The sequence below is a fragment of the Oppia nitens genome, unplaced genomic scaffold (assembly GCF_028296485.1).
Source record: "Oppia nitens isolate AA-2021 unplaced genomic scaffold, nextdenovo-longstitch-racon4-pilon3 scaffold9_pilon_pilon_pilon, whole genome shotgun sequence".
Taxonomy (NCBI): domain Eukaryota; kingdom Metazoa; phylum Arthropoda; class Arachnida; order Sarcoptiformes; family Oppiidae; genus Oppia; species Oppia nitens.
This window is the reverse complement of record NW_026533253.1, coordinates 923,057-936,285: the sequence shown is the minus strand read 5'-3', so window position 1 is coordinate 936,285 and position 13,229 is coordinate 923,057. Positions and strand designations below refer to the sequence as shown.

The 13,229-nt window shown below is 22.3% G+C and overlaps 1 protein-coding gene across 1 annotated transcript; it reads left to right on the top strand.

Moving 5' to 3' along the window:
• The first annotated feature begins 3,810 nt into the window (after window positions 1–3,810).
• LOC128964696 (octopamine receptor Oamb-like) lies at window positions 3,811–12,550 on the top strand. The gene is made up of 8 exons (XM_054311331.1): window positions 3,811–4,075; window positions 4,192–4,256; window positions 9,438–9,481; window positions 9,618–9,652; window positions 9,826–9,968; window positions 10,090–11,315; window positions 11,562–11,680; window positions 12,381–12,550. The coding sequence occupies exons 1-8, from the start codon at window positions 3,817–3,819 to the stop codon at window positions 12,548–12,550; spliced, it is 2,061 nt and encodes a 686-aa protein (XP_054167306.1). The 5' UTR covers window positions 3,811–3,816.
• The last annotated feature ends 679 nt before the right edge of the window (window positions 12,551–13,229 follow it).

Here is a 13,229-nt window from a genome sequence, read left to right as displayed (position 1 = left end):
GTAATATATAATATTTATTAAAATATTTGAAATTTTTTTATTAATATTTTGTCTCAATTTAAATATCAAAATCTAACTAATTAGAAAAAAATTATAATAAAATTACTAATTATAAAAGTAATGCTAAATTATTATATATCTTAATGAAAACTATTTTATACTTTATTTCAAGAGAAATGCATTAGAAGATAATCTTTATAAAAATAAAGTAACAATTAATAACACTTTTATAATAAAAACATTTCAGATTTTATCTTAAAAATTAGCCGGATACGATAATACATAAATAAATAAAAACATTTAATCATTTTAAATATTTACTTAGTTTAGTTAATGTATATAAAATTATTAATAATAATAATAATATTAAATAGTATACTAATTTAGTAGAATATTTATTGACGACATTTTTAGTGTTTTATATTAATAATATTTGCATAAATATTTATAATACATGAATAAGATATACTGTATTATATAAAATTTATGTTCAAATATAGTGTACATTATTTGTTTAAGTTTAAAAATAATTTAGATTTTTATTATCTTAATCACGACATACTATAAAACACTGATTTCAAATTTTTATTTAATTTATAATTCAATGTATCTTTAATTATCACTGAAATAGTGTTTGCACTATAATATTAATTGTCAAAATATTTCACTTAAACTGTAAATTATTTTATTGATAGATTAAATTTCTATTACTATAGTATTTTCTTTATTAGTAATAAATTATTACTACTAATAATTTTTATGTTATTTAAGACATATTTCTTGATAAATCTTTTTTTTTATATGAATTAGTAACTTATAAATGAGTTAAAGTTATCTTATTTTTTCTTGTAAATTATAAATCATAATCTATAACATTACGATATTTATTTGATAAAAATATTTTGTAAAAATGATTTTTTTAAAAAAAGTGTAATTAGGAAAATTGGAAAATTTTTATAGTTAATGGGGTTTAATAATAATCATTTGTAAAAGTTTGAATCAATTTTGAATATATTTTTTATTTTGTTGATATCATTACATAAACAACAAGCATGTAGTGGTTGGCAGCACTTGGATATCATCATAAAACTTGTTATGAATGACTGATTTATTATTTTTACAATGTATTGTATATTATACTGTATTATTCAACTTTATTTGTTTTGCAACAGGCATTTATAAACTATGTATTTTTTTGGTTGTATTATTATTATTATTATTATCATTATTCTATCATTATTATTGTATTATAAATATTATGAATGATGTTTTTGAAGACATGTTATTCATTTAACTCGAATCCATACTTCATTCATATATATATATAATATTGTATTTATAATTTATATTTATATACAAATATAAATATATTAAATATAATGTATATATTGATTATATTTTTACTATTATATATTATAAATATAAATTCTAATAATGATTCTCATTCAATGTCTCATTACTTTATATCAGAATAATAATAATTATTATTATTATATTATTTGTAGGAAAATAACATAATAAGAATATTCTGTATGCAAACAAACTAATTTTGCTCTAATTTATAATTTAATATAAATTGAAAAAATAATAATTTATATTTAATTTTGTTTATCTTTTTTTCTTAGATATTAATGGGATTAAAATGTAATTCAATCATCAATGAAACATTGTTAGCTTTTCCAATACAATTGTTTGCCACAAATTATTAATAATAAAAAAATTGTTTTAAAAAATGGTGATAAACTTAAATAAATGTGATTCAAGTATTTAACCAAAAAAAAGTAAATAATATATAAATAAATATATGAAGCAAAACATATACTACTACTACTACTTATACTATACTACTATAATAATTGCTTATTGCAATAATAATTGTGTAATATTTACAACCATAAAAAAGATATAGTGTAAGTATATATGTTTTTTTGAAAAAGACATTTTCACACATTGTTTTTATATATCTATAGTATTTGATATTTTATAATATTGTATTTTACAAATATAAACTTGAGAGAACAACAACAATAATACTACAGTAATAATAATAATAATAATAATAATAATAATAATAATAATAATAATAATAATAATAATAATGTTTGTATGAATGCGTACAGCATTTATAAAGTATGAATTTTTATAACAATACTAAAGTAGATAACAATTGAAAAATATATTGTAATAACTGTCAAATTCAATGGATAGGTTTAGTTGAAGAAATTTTTATGTATATTTATGTTGTGTCGAAAAGTTCAGAAAAATTTATAATTTTCAAAAAAATATTTTTTATTTAAAGAGTTTGTTTATACTCTAGAATCTAGATTTATTATAAGTAAACAAACAATGTTTGATAAATGGATATTATTAAACCAAAAAAGACTACAAAATTTTTTAAATAAATATAATTATTTATAAAATATATAATTAATAGAAATTAAAAATTACATTAAAAACAAACAAAATAAATATAGAAATATTTAATTTTATTAGAATTTAAGTTATTGTAAAACTTGATATTTATGAATACAATATTTTATTTTTAGTCAAATATAAATTTTTATTTAATTGACTCAATTTAATATTTACTGTTTTATATTATTTAGGGTTATTATTATTATGTATATTTAGGTTTAATAATCAATATTTTCCATTACCTCGAGTTTTAAAAATAGCATTTAAAGTTTTATATATCAAACAATAAAATAATTATCTTTAAGGTAGAGTAGTATGAAACCCACTTTTATATTATTATCTTATATATCATTTATTTATTATAATATAATTTAAATATTAATTATAAATTTTAGTTGTTTTCTAATTATATAATTTTATTTTCAGAGTGTAACTACTATATAGTAAAATAATTTAATATCAAATATGCAATTAAACTACAAATTAACTCTACAGAAATTATTTTGTTATTATTATTATTTTAGAAAATATTCTATAGCTATTTTAACAATAAGATATATTTTATTTTTTTAGTATTTATTTTTTACTATTTCAGATAATATCAATATTTGTGTTCAAAATATTTAAAATTTAATGTGTAATGCATTTTTCAAATGGTGTCTTCAAAACGTAAAGTATGTAACACATAAAAGATACTTTAGATATTATTTTATAAATTGTTAATAAATAATTTTTTAGATTTATACTGTAGTATATACAGTATATAATATAAATAATTTACTTTATCTTTAAATTGGTTTGAATTTTTAAAAGCTCTTTTAATTTTCAGATATATATATATTTTAAAGTCGGTTTAATTTTATATTTTATGACTTATAACATGAAATTTTAATAAACATTAGATGAATTTTATTTAGTTTATGTTTATCATATATGATTTTATTGGTTTTATGTTTTGTTTTATTATATATAAATATATATATGAAATCTATTACTTTATATCAAATATAAATATAAAAAATATATTGTGTGTACTTAAAGCTATGTAACATAAGTACTTTCTTATAATATTGAATTCATATAAATTTTATGCATTTATTTATACAAGTTGTATCATATATAGTTACATTTGCATAAATTATTATTTATATATATTATAAACTATATAAAATTTATATACATTTATTTTTATTTAATACAGAATTGGCATCAATAACACGTATACATAAAAAAATATATATTTTACGACATTAAGTCATCTATGGTTTAGTGAATATAACACACATATAATTTATATAAACTAAAACTAAATATTATATTATTATACTGAACGGCAAATAATAATAATAATAATACTGAAAAACAAACTATTTATGCCATACATTGTCCTAATGAAAGCAAATGGAGTCGGCATTGGATTCATTGGTTAATAATAGCAAAAACCAATCGCTGAATCCGACTCCAGTCGGTGGTGGTGTCGGTGCCGCCAATGTTGGTGACGATTGCGGCAGTATATCGTCAAAGTTTAACGACGCCACTGTCATAGTGTCGGTAGTCATACTCGGACTCATCAATGTTATCGTTATTGCCGGCAATATACTAGTCATTGTCAGTGTGTTTGTGTCGGCAAAACTTCGAACAGTTACCAACTTTTTTATCGGTATTTATAAGTGATATATATATATATATAATTGATTTTTCTATATTGCCATTCAATTTAAATAATATAATATAAATTCTTATATATTCTTTAAAAACTCATTTTTCAATTTATAGTATCACTAGCAGTGGCCGATCTTTTAGTAGGCATTGCTGTTATACCGTACTCACTATCCTTAGAGGTTAGTAATAGTAGTTTTCATATTATAGATCTATTACGATAAATATCAATATACTGTATATTATACATACATATATATAAAGAATATATATATATATGTCAAGTAAATCATTTTAAATTAATAGTATTGACAGTATTCTTATTACGGGAAGTTATAAAAAATATATATATATAATTTAATATATTTGCCTATATATAGAGTATATTTATATTATATTTATTTATTTATATTTATGTCAATTGTATGTATACATTATGTATAATATATAATATAATAAACTATTGACAGTATATGAAAATAATTACTGTAATACATACTTAATTTATAGGTCATTCATTTGGATAATTAGAAAATAAGATCTAATTTAATTGATATAACAATAGAGTGTATACAAATATAATGTATATATAATAGTACTGTAGTAGTATTAGTTGTGTGTATGTATGTATGTGTGTGTGTGTGTGTGTGTGTAATGCACAGTAAATATTGTGGTATTGATTTTAAGGCAAACATCTATTTTTTCATTGTTAAACTATTGTCAAATAAAATGCAATAATGATAGGACTGAAAATAATAATAATAGACAAATAAATAAATATATATATATATAAATTCAATTGAAACAAATAAAATTAAATGAGTATATTATTAATTCAATAGATATACTGTATATGTAATGTTATACACAAAAAAAGTTATAAAAATAATTTATTATTAATCTTACTGAAGCTTTGATTGAATTTAATATTTACTTAAAATATTAGACAAATATCTTACTTGAGATTGTTTTCTTTATATATATGTATAAATTATAGATTAAATATATCTGTATATAACTTTAATATGAAAGTACTAGACATTATAGAGTATATTATATAAATATAAATATATATTATATTTATATAAGTATAATATTATCTAATACAACACTATAATAGATAAGTTTTAATTTAATTAATTAAACGTCATATCTATAATTTATTTATAATATGTAAATATTTATCATATACAAAATTTTATCATAGATTAAAATATATTAGATTTTAAAAATCTGTAGACACTGTATAAATCAAATCTCAAAATAAATTATTTACTGAAATCTTACCAAAAAAAAACTAACATATTGTTCATTAATGTCTAATGTTTTTTTTTGTAATTTAAGTAATTGGGAAAAATATGAAAAAAACTAATTTGCATATACTAATAATATAGATATTATTTACTATTTGTATGTTTGTTATTATTTATGTAAATCTTTATTTAATAATTTGTATGTATATATAAATTTATATCAAACATTTTTTTTATCATACAAAATAATTTAATGTTTTTATCTTTTATTGAAAATTGTTTTATAATTTTGTGTAAAAGCTTTTTTATACATTAATATGATATTACAAAATAGATTTGTTTGAAACTTCAAGCATTATATGAAATATATATATTTATATAAATTTATATTATTTTTTAAAAATGTGTTCAAATATATATTATATTTTGTTTGATGCCATTATATTTGCATATTTTATTTTTCTTTACAAATAATAAATTTCCCATTTATTTCAAATAATATATACTACTACTATAAAATAAAATATATGACAATAAACTATATCACAACCTATCATAAAAAAGTGGTCAACATTTTTGGTGTTGTTGTATACAATAATAACTATACAATTGCATCTCTAAACGCATACACCAATAATTTTCAAAGCAATTGATTGTAAGTTTTCTTTTGGTTTATCAATTTTTCAGTTAAATAAAAAACAATTTATATATATATATATATATATATATATATATATATATATATATATGCTGTATATAGAAAAGAGTTATATTTTTAGTTTCTTTATATTTCAAATACTAATATTTTTTTGTTGTTGAATTAAATTTACTGCAAACACATAGACACACTAGAGTTGATAATAAAAAAACATAAATTTCTAGAATGTTTCTAAAAGAAATTTTTATATCAATGGGATCCCCATATTATTTTCGTTTTTTTGTATATTTGTTATACTAAAAAATATATTACTATTTTAATTAATATTTAATATAAAAAATAATTCATTTAGTTAAATTTAACTAATAATATAATTAAATTATTTAAAAAAATTATACAGAAATTATAAGTATAATTTTATAAGTATATTAATAATATATATATATATATATATATATATATATATATATATATATATATGGATCCAATTTGTTTAGCAGTGTAGAGTATAATTAATGTTTTATTGTATATTATTTATGATTAATACAATATTACAATAGATATAGATATGTGGATCCCATAGTACTGTATAATAATAAAGAAAAGTTTTTATAGAAATTTATTTCTGAGAAACTTTCTAGAAATTTTCTATGGGGAATATTTATTAGAAATTTCTATTTGCCCATCTCTAAGACACACATATATACAGTATATATATATATAAAATGATGTTCACAACAATTGAAAATTATGGCCGTATGAGCAAAATATAGATAACTTATTATATAGTTTTACTTATTTTTTCTCCTTTTTTTTTGCTGAAATTTTGTCAATCGATTTATTGGTTCTCATTTTTGTATTTTATTTTTCTCTATACTCTCTCTCTCTCTCTCTCTCTCTCTCTCTCTCTCTCTCTCTCTCTCTCTCTCTCTCTCTCTCTCTTTCTCTCCACTCTTTACTTTTAGGATTAAAGAGATTGTGATATTCAGCAGTTTTTATTTGTGTATGCATTTACTGTATATTGTTGTTGTTGTATATGATATGAAAACAATTGAATTGATATCCATTTAGTTTATTATTTTTTATGGGCATACATAATACTGTACATAACAGACAATTTATACAAAGTTTATATAAATACTGTTTGTATTTTAAGCATACGAAAGCATATATAATTTATTATATTATTTATAATTGAATTGAATTGATTGCTGTAGACATATTTCTGTATTATTATTTGCTTATTAATCTCATTTATCTTTAGTATTATTATTTTTGTTATAACAAAAACAAGAATAACAATATCAATAAAAAAAATTATAAAAAAACTTATTTTAAATACATTAATATTTATATGCAATACAACAATTATATTGAAAAACTTTTAATTAGTTTTTATATTGCATTATAACTATTATAGTATAATAAATAATATTACAAATAGAAATTAAAATTACATTAAGCAAATTGTGTTGTTATTATAATAAGATAATACTATAAAATATATAATTAAACAAAACAAAAACAAAATCCTATATTAATATAAATGTATTTAAATTTATATACGTTAACTGTAAAATATAATATTAAATTTTGATATATTTTTAATAAAATTTACTGATAATTTATAAAATCAAAATTCTAGTAAAGTAAAGTTATTTATTATTTAATCACTATATTAGCTGAAAATATTTGTTCATATTTTATTTTTTAAAACAAATATTTATTTTATTTGCTATTAAGTTATATAAGCTTTTTAAATTATATCTCATGATATTAATATATTCATTAAATTTCATTGTTACAAAGTTTTCATAAAATACAAATATTTTAAACTTTTATTAGTATTTTGCAACAAATTTTATTTTATTTTTTTAGAAAACGTATCACGTTTTTATGGATTTATTTTTTTCACATTTTGCTTTATAAGTCAAATAGCATTTTCCTTTTTTAAATATTAAACAATATATATATATATAGTATATTGTTGTTATAAAAAACTAGTATATATATAGATAGATATATAATTTTGTTGAATAATAATCATAACAATAGATTTTGTTTGCGTTGATAAAAGTATGCATAAAATATTTTGACAACAAAATCAAATTCTTTAATACATTTTAAGAGATGAAAAAAATAAATAAATATAAGATTTCTTATTTTAAAATTCTGTGTCTAATAATATTAATACCAAAAAGTTTTTTTTCAATATTTACAATGAAACTGACATAAATATGAAATAAATTTGAATGGATATAATATGTCTATTAAATCAAATAAAAAATATATAATAAAAGTAATAATACTTGAATGACAAAATAACCATAATAAACAAAATATAATATTCAAATTTGATAAGTATATTGAAATAATTTTCAATAGATAATAGAGTATTTAAATAACAAAAAAAAATAAATTGTTTTAAATAATATGTCGCTAATTGTTTAGCTGTATAATAGTTGTCATTTTAAAACAATTTATTTTTTGCTTAAATATTTTGGATTTAGACATAAGATCAGCTGTTAAATGGTTAGTCTAACTCTCAAAAAAGTAATTATATAAACGGATAAATATATAACAAAAAAAAAAATCAAAGACACAGTATATACTTTATAAATACAGTAATGTATAGCACAGTTAGCATAAAGATCTCCTGTGGATATCAACTATTTTTTGTACCCAAAAAAACTTTTGTGTGTATGTTATATATGTTGTCTTTGATTTCATTGTTAATATTTTGTTTTTGTTTGCCATCACACACTTGACATTACATGAAAATATACAGATGATATTCAATACTTACTCTATTGACACGATTGTACTGTACTACTACTGTATAAAGTATTTAATCGCACTGGTAGTTTTCTATTTAATAATAATAACTATGGTTTATATATATATAAAGAATATACATGTATGATACTTATATACAGTATGTTTTTATATGATGTCCAATACCAATGAGATATCAAGTGTTTTAAGGGTCTCATTAAATGAGTAACAACACACTGGTCTACTAAATATAATAGCTATGTGTGTGTGTGTGTGTGTGTGTGTGTGTATGTGTGGGTTAGTGTGTAAGTGTATGTTTCTAATATTATTGTATGGACATAAACTTATTGCTATACTACCACTAACTTACTTTATTGCTGCCTATAAATGCTATACTATTATATCATATTATAGTTGTTTGACAATCAGTTCATAATATCAACTATTTTTCTCCCCTTTATTTTCGATGTCTTTCCTCTCTCTCTCTCTCTCTCTCTTTCTGTTTTTTATCTACTGTTCCCCTCCACTCTTCCACATCTTCCACACATCCATTCATAGCCATTATGAATGAAACCAACCATTAATTATATAGACTTAAATGAATGTTACGGTTTTCTCTCTTTCTCTCTATACTAACGATTTTGACAAAACTTTTTTTGTTATCATTTTGTTTTCAGATTCTTGATGTTTGGATTTTCGGTGAACTCTGGTGTCAGGGCTGGTATGATATTGATTTTGTTTGTGTGTTGTGTATGTGTGTGTGAACACACACTTTACATGTTGTTGTCTAATGATATCTATTTTATATATATATATATATATATATATATATATATATATATATTATCATCCAACAGGTTAGTAACTGACGTATGGTTGTGCACAGCCAGCAGTAAGTGTTTTGATTCTCATTAGCGAAAAAAACTATACATTTATTTAAACATTTTTCTAACTCCCACTTAAACATATATACAATGTATATACTATGCATACAACTAACTAACCGATTACAGTATGTTTTTTAAAAAAAATAATACTAACCAATGATTTGGTTTTAAATTTCAGTCCTAAATTTATGTGCCATTTCTATTGACCGATATTTGGCGGTCACCCGACCAGTTCGGTACCGAAGTATGATGACAAGCAAAAGAGCTAAGATAGTGATAGCCTGTGTATGGGTCGTGTCTTTTATTATTTGCTTTCCTCCGGTAAGTCTCCTATATTTCATCGATTTTATTATTAGATGATAATAATAATAATAATAATTAAATATAAATTAAATTATAAACATTTATTTTTTTTTGTTAATCATTTGGGAACAACCTATAGCTGGTCGGTTGGAATGATAGTAATACATCATTCCTTCAGCTAAGTAAACCCGACAACACCAACAATAATAATAATAATAATAATCCCGGTATTCATTTACCAACTGTTGTAACCCAAACATATGTAAACACATTTGACAAACCACTGTTAACAACGACAACCACCGCCACCGTCACCGCTGCCGCCATCACAACCTATTCATCAGATTTTGTGTCCAACAGTTTTCATCAGCATTTAGATCTAATGAACACGTCTTCCATTATCACAACAACACCAACAACAACAACAACAACATCCACTTCAACAATCACTTCTCGGTCAATGTCCAACATTACAAACAATCATGACATCAATGCCAACACAAATCACATCAACAGTTTAGCAGACATTTTAAACTATACGTCCCAACAGACGCCTCACAGTTCACGGGACTGTTCGCCTTCACGAATAAAGTGCGAAATTTTCCAAAACAAGGGTTATGTCATATACTCGGCTTTGGGATCATTTTATATACCAATGTTTGTGATGGCATTCTTCTATTGGCGCATATATTTAGTGGCCAGTAGGACGTCCCGTGCGCTCAGCAGAGGCTATAAGACGACCAAATGTAACGGTTCTCATGACGAACGACTCACACTTCGGATACATAGGGGTTACGGTGAAGACGTCCAAAGTGGCGGCCAAAACACTTATTTGTCGACACAAAACGAGACCAATACATTAAACACATCATTTTCGGGATCCAGATCCCGATCATCTAATCTTCGGCTAAGTAGTCATAATAATGATAACACCGACCAATCGGTGATGACAGCCATGAGAAGTGGCAAAAAAGGTGCTCAAAGTAAAGACTTTGGTCCAGTGATTACAGTGACCAGCAATGCCAACATCAACAACAATACTGGTGCCGGTGGTAGCGGCGGTGGAGGCAAAAAACATATGCCAATAACATTGTATCGGTCGTCCAAATTAACGGCCAGCCTTTCGCCAAATAATTATGAACAAAACGGCCAAAACAGGCGAATGTCTCCAAGCAATCAGTCGACTCTATCGCTTCCGTCGTCAAGCAGTCCGTGCTCTTCACGTGAGGGCAGTGCCCGAAGCGGCAAATTAGTGATTAATAGGTTTAGCAAAAGGACGTCCAAATATCAGGCCAAACGATTTCACGCCGAAACAAAAGCGGCCAAAACTGTCGGCATAATTGTCGGCGGATTTATACTCTGTTGGTATGTATTTGTGAATATATTTCCAAAATGAATATATCATTACATTAATGATTCTGTAACTAACATATCGTTACAGTATTAGTACTTTACTTATAATATACTGTATATACTGTACATCTCTATTGTTAACTTGAATACTAACACACATTATTATCATTATTATAATAATAATTGCTATCATTATTTTTACTAATATATTGTTTGATCTCTCTTTTTATTTTTGTATATTTATATATATATATATAGGTTACCATTTTTTACTGTATATTTAGCAAGGGCATTTTGTATGGATGAAGATTGTATACCCAATCTATTGTTATCCATATTTATTTGGTTGGGTTATTGTAATTCAATGATCAATCCATGTAAGTCATTATTACAATTTAATATTAATAATAATAATATCATAAATATTGTATATATTATATAATTTATTGTGAATTTTACTATCGTTTCTTTGCGTTACTATTATTAAATTTGTTTGTTGTAAAAAATATTTATAAATTTTTCTCTTATTTAATTTAAGTTCAATGATTTGTAAGATTTTGTTTGCCATGTTTTCCAATATATGGTAATATGTTTTGTTTATGTGGTTTAGTACTTAAATAAAATACAAAATATATTTATACATTTATTTAAATTTGAAAATTTATAAAATATAAGATTGTAATGTAATTTTTTTAAATTTGAATTAATTTACATAGCGTTTAATATAAGGAAATTATAGGAAATTCAATTTTTAATAATAGTATTAATTTATATATATATATATTAATGATATAGACATCTTAAAAATTCATAGCAAATAATATTTTGTCAAAATTAATATTTCATTTTTTAAAATTTAATTTTATTAAATATATATATCACATATAAATTTAATTTATATTTTCTATAAAGACAGTAGTTTAAAATAGGGGGTGGGTTTAGAGGGGGGAGAAATGACAATTTTTAACCTAACAATTCAGATTGAATTGTATGTTAATATCAATTGATTTTTGTTTTGTTTTGTTTTTTATGTTCACAATTTTATTTTATTTATTTATTTTCTGTATATTTTTGTAGGCATTTATGGATTGTTTAGTAAAGATTTTCGACGAGCCTTTAGGAACATTATATGCAGATGTAAATTCAGGGAAGAAACTGTTAGTTCATTGATACGACAGATCCATATGCCAACCTTTTTTGAGGACATGCCTGAAGACATGGTTAAACCTGATTCACAGGAAGACTAGGACTGTGAGGAATATATTGAGATATATATATATATAAAACATTTGGTGTCAGACACTCATTGACTTAAAGACAATTACTTAACAAATAAACAAAAAACAACCATAACTTCTAATATGATGTGGTTTTTTCAAAAAGCTCTGTCATATTAATAACACACAATCTCTCTCTCTCTCTCTCTCTCTCTCTCTCTCTCTCTCTCTCTCTCTCTCTCTCTCTCTCTCTCTCTCTCTCTCTCTCTCTCTCTGTTCAGTTCAGTAACTGCTGCTTGTAATGCCAATTGTGTAACCAATGATATAGATGATGACTTGCCATTCAATAAGGGCTGTATTATACGATAAATTTATAGTATTTTTATATATATATATATAACTTATTATATGATATATTTAGACAACTGTGCGTTTTGGTCATTGCATTAGCCTCTAAGTTATAGCCGATATGGGGAAAGAGTGAGTGAGTGAAGAGCGACTGATAGCCCAAGTTTTCCCCAGTAATGATCACTTGGTTTGAATGCAAAATAAAACTAAAATACATTACAAAAGATTGAGAGATTTTTTTTTCATTATATATACTATATATATAAAAGACATGGCTTTAAATTTGATCTCAAGATTTATTTCAACAACAAAAATAAGAGAAGAGAAGATCTAATTTATAATTGAGAAGAAAAAGAAAAAA

What these genes read in the sequence shown, in the direction of transcription:
- LOC128964696 (XM_054311331.1), top strand. Translation starts at nt 3,817, where the DNA reads ATGGAGTCGGCATTGGATTCATTGGTTAATAATAGCAAAAACCAATCG. An exon ending in CGTACTCACTATCCTTAGAG is followed by an intron (nt 4,257 to 9,437) that starts GTTAGTAATAGT and finishes TTTTGTTTTCAG; the next exon opens with ATTCTTGATGTTTGGATTTT. An exon ending in GGCGGATTTATACTCTGTTG is followed by an intron (nt 11,316 to 11,561) that starts GTATGTATTTGT and finishes ATATATATATAG; the next exon opens with GTTACCATTTTTTACTGTAT.